At 66.5% G+C, this 1,254-nt stretch overlaps 1 protein-coding gene across 1 annotated transcript in view; it reads right to left on the bottom strand.

Moving 5' to 3' along the window:
* Positions 1 to 716: 716 nt before the first annotated feature.
* The window catches only part of ALDH3B1 (aldehyde dehydrogenase 3 family member B1), a 24,425-nt gene continuing 23,887 nt past the window's right edge, over positions 717 to 1,254 (bottom strand). The window contains 1 exon segment of the mRNA XM_035895652.1: positions 717 to 762. Within this exon segment, the coding sequence (XP_035751545.1) occupies positions 717 to 762 (46 nt within the window).

Raw genomic sequence — 1,254 nt, forward strand, 5'->3', positions numbered from 1 at the left:
GGCGGGGCCACGCGGTGCCCCATGGGCCCCGTCTTCCCCGAGAGCCGGGCTGCCCGCAGGCGTCCCACCAGCCCCGCGTGGGGACCCATCTGGAGAGAGAGCTCTGAGCTCCGTGGCACTGATGAGGAAATACTCGCGTCAGACGCAGCGTCCAGACCTACCCACGGGGTAAAATCCCAGAGCATGGGCTGGGTGACGCAGCTGACCAGCCAGCAGACAAAGCCACCCCGTTCCCAGTTGGCCCAGGAGGGAGGGGGACGTCCTTCCTCAGCACAGGCAGCCCCCCAGGCTGGGGGATGGAGCAGCCTGGCACATCCCTCTGCTCCCTGGGGACCCTGCACCGTGCTGGTGGGGACATGTCCAAGGGGATTTTGTTCTTGAGAAGCAAGGAGCTGGGTTTAACTTGGTTTCTCAGTTTTCAAAGCACAGGGTGGGTGTAGCAGGGCCAGAAGAGACGGGGAGCAGCCGGGATGGAGCAACGGAGCCCAGAAACCCACCAGGATGGAGCCAACGCAACAAGGACAGATCAGAGAGAGGCTCTGCGAGGACAGCACCCAAAATGCGGCAGGAGAAGGCCCCCCGTCCCTGGGGACACCTTGCCTGTCCCTCTCCTCCGGGCTCAGCTGCCTGTGCCGTCGCAGAGGATTGCCGAGATTGCCAACCCACGCGAGATAAGGGCAGGTGAATCACAGGGCACGGGGCGGAGGAAGCTGGGGTCACCCCCCCGCCTCCAGGGCCCGGGCGGGAAGCGTGGCTGTGGACCTTCTCCGGAAAGAGGGGCCAAGGGGGATGGCACGGGTGGCAGGAGGTGACCACCAGCATGGCCTGGAGCGCCCCACCAGCCGCTCTGCTGCCGTGGGACCGGTGGAGGGGGAGGCGGCCGGGGGGCTGTGCAGCTGGAACCGCTGTGGGACCCATGTGTGGGGAGATGGGGGGCACCGGGGGGTCCCAGTGGGGACCTGGGGGTCCCTGTCCCTGCCTTCTGCAGGCTCTGCCCTCCAGCAGGCCCCACCCCTCCCCATTTCGCTCCCTCCCATTGGCCAGCAGCTCCATCCCCCTGTCCTGATTGATGGGTGGCCGTGGAGGCAGCAGAGGTGCAGGCAGGAGCAGGCAGGGAAAGACACCAGGAAGGTCGCTGGTTGCAGGGAAACATTTTTCATTGCACGTGGCCACCAGGACCACCACGGCGCACGATGTCACGGTGGCGGTGGCAGGGGACACTCAGAGCAGGGGGGAGGGGCCAATGGGGGTGGG

The sequence above is a fragment of the Egretta garzetta genome, unplaced genomic scaffold (genome assembly GCF_000687185.1).
Source record: "Egretta garzetta isolate BGI_Z169 unplaced genomic scaffold, ASM68718v1 scaffold1146, whole genome shotgun sequence".
Classification (NCBI taxonomy): Eukaryota; Metazoa; Chordata; class Aves; order Pelecaniformes; family Ardeidae; genus Egretta; species Egretta garzetta.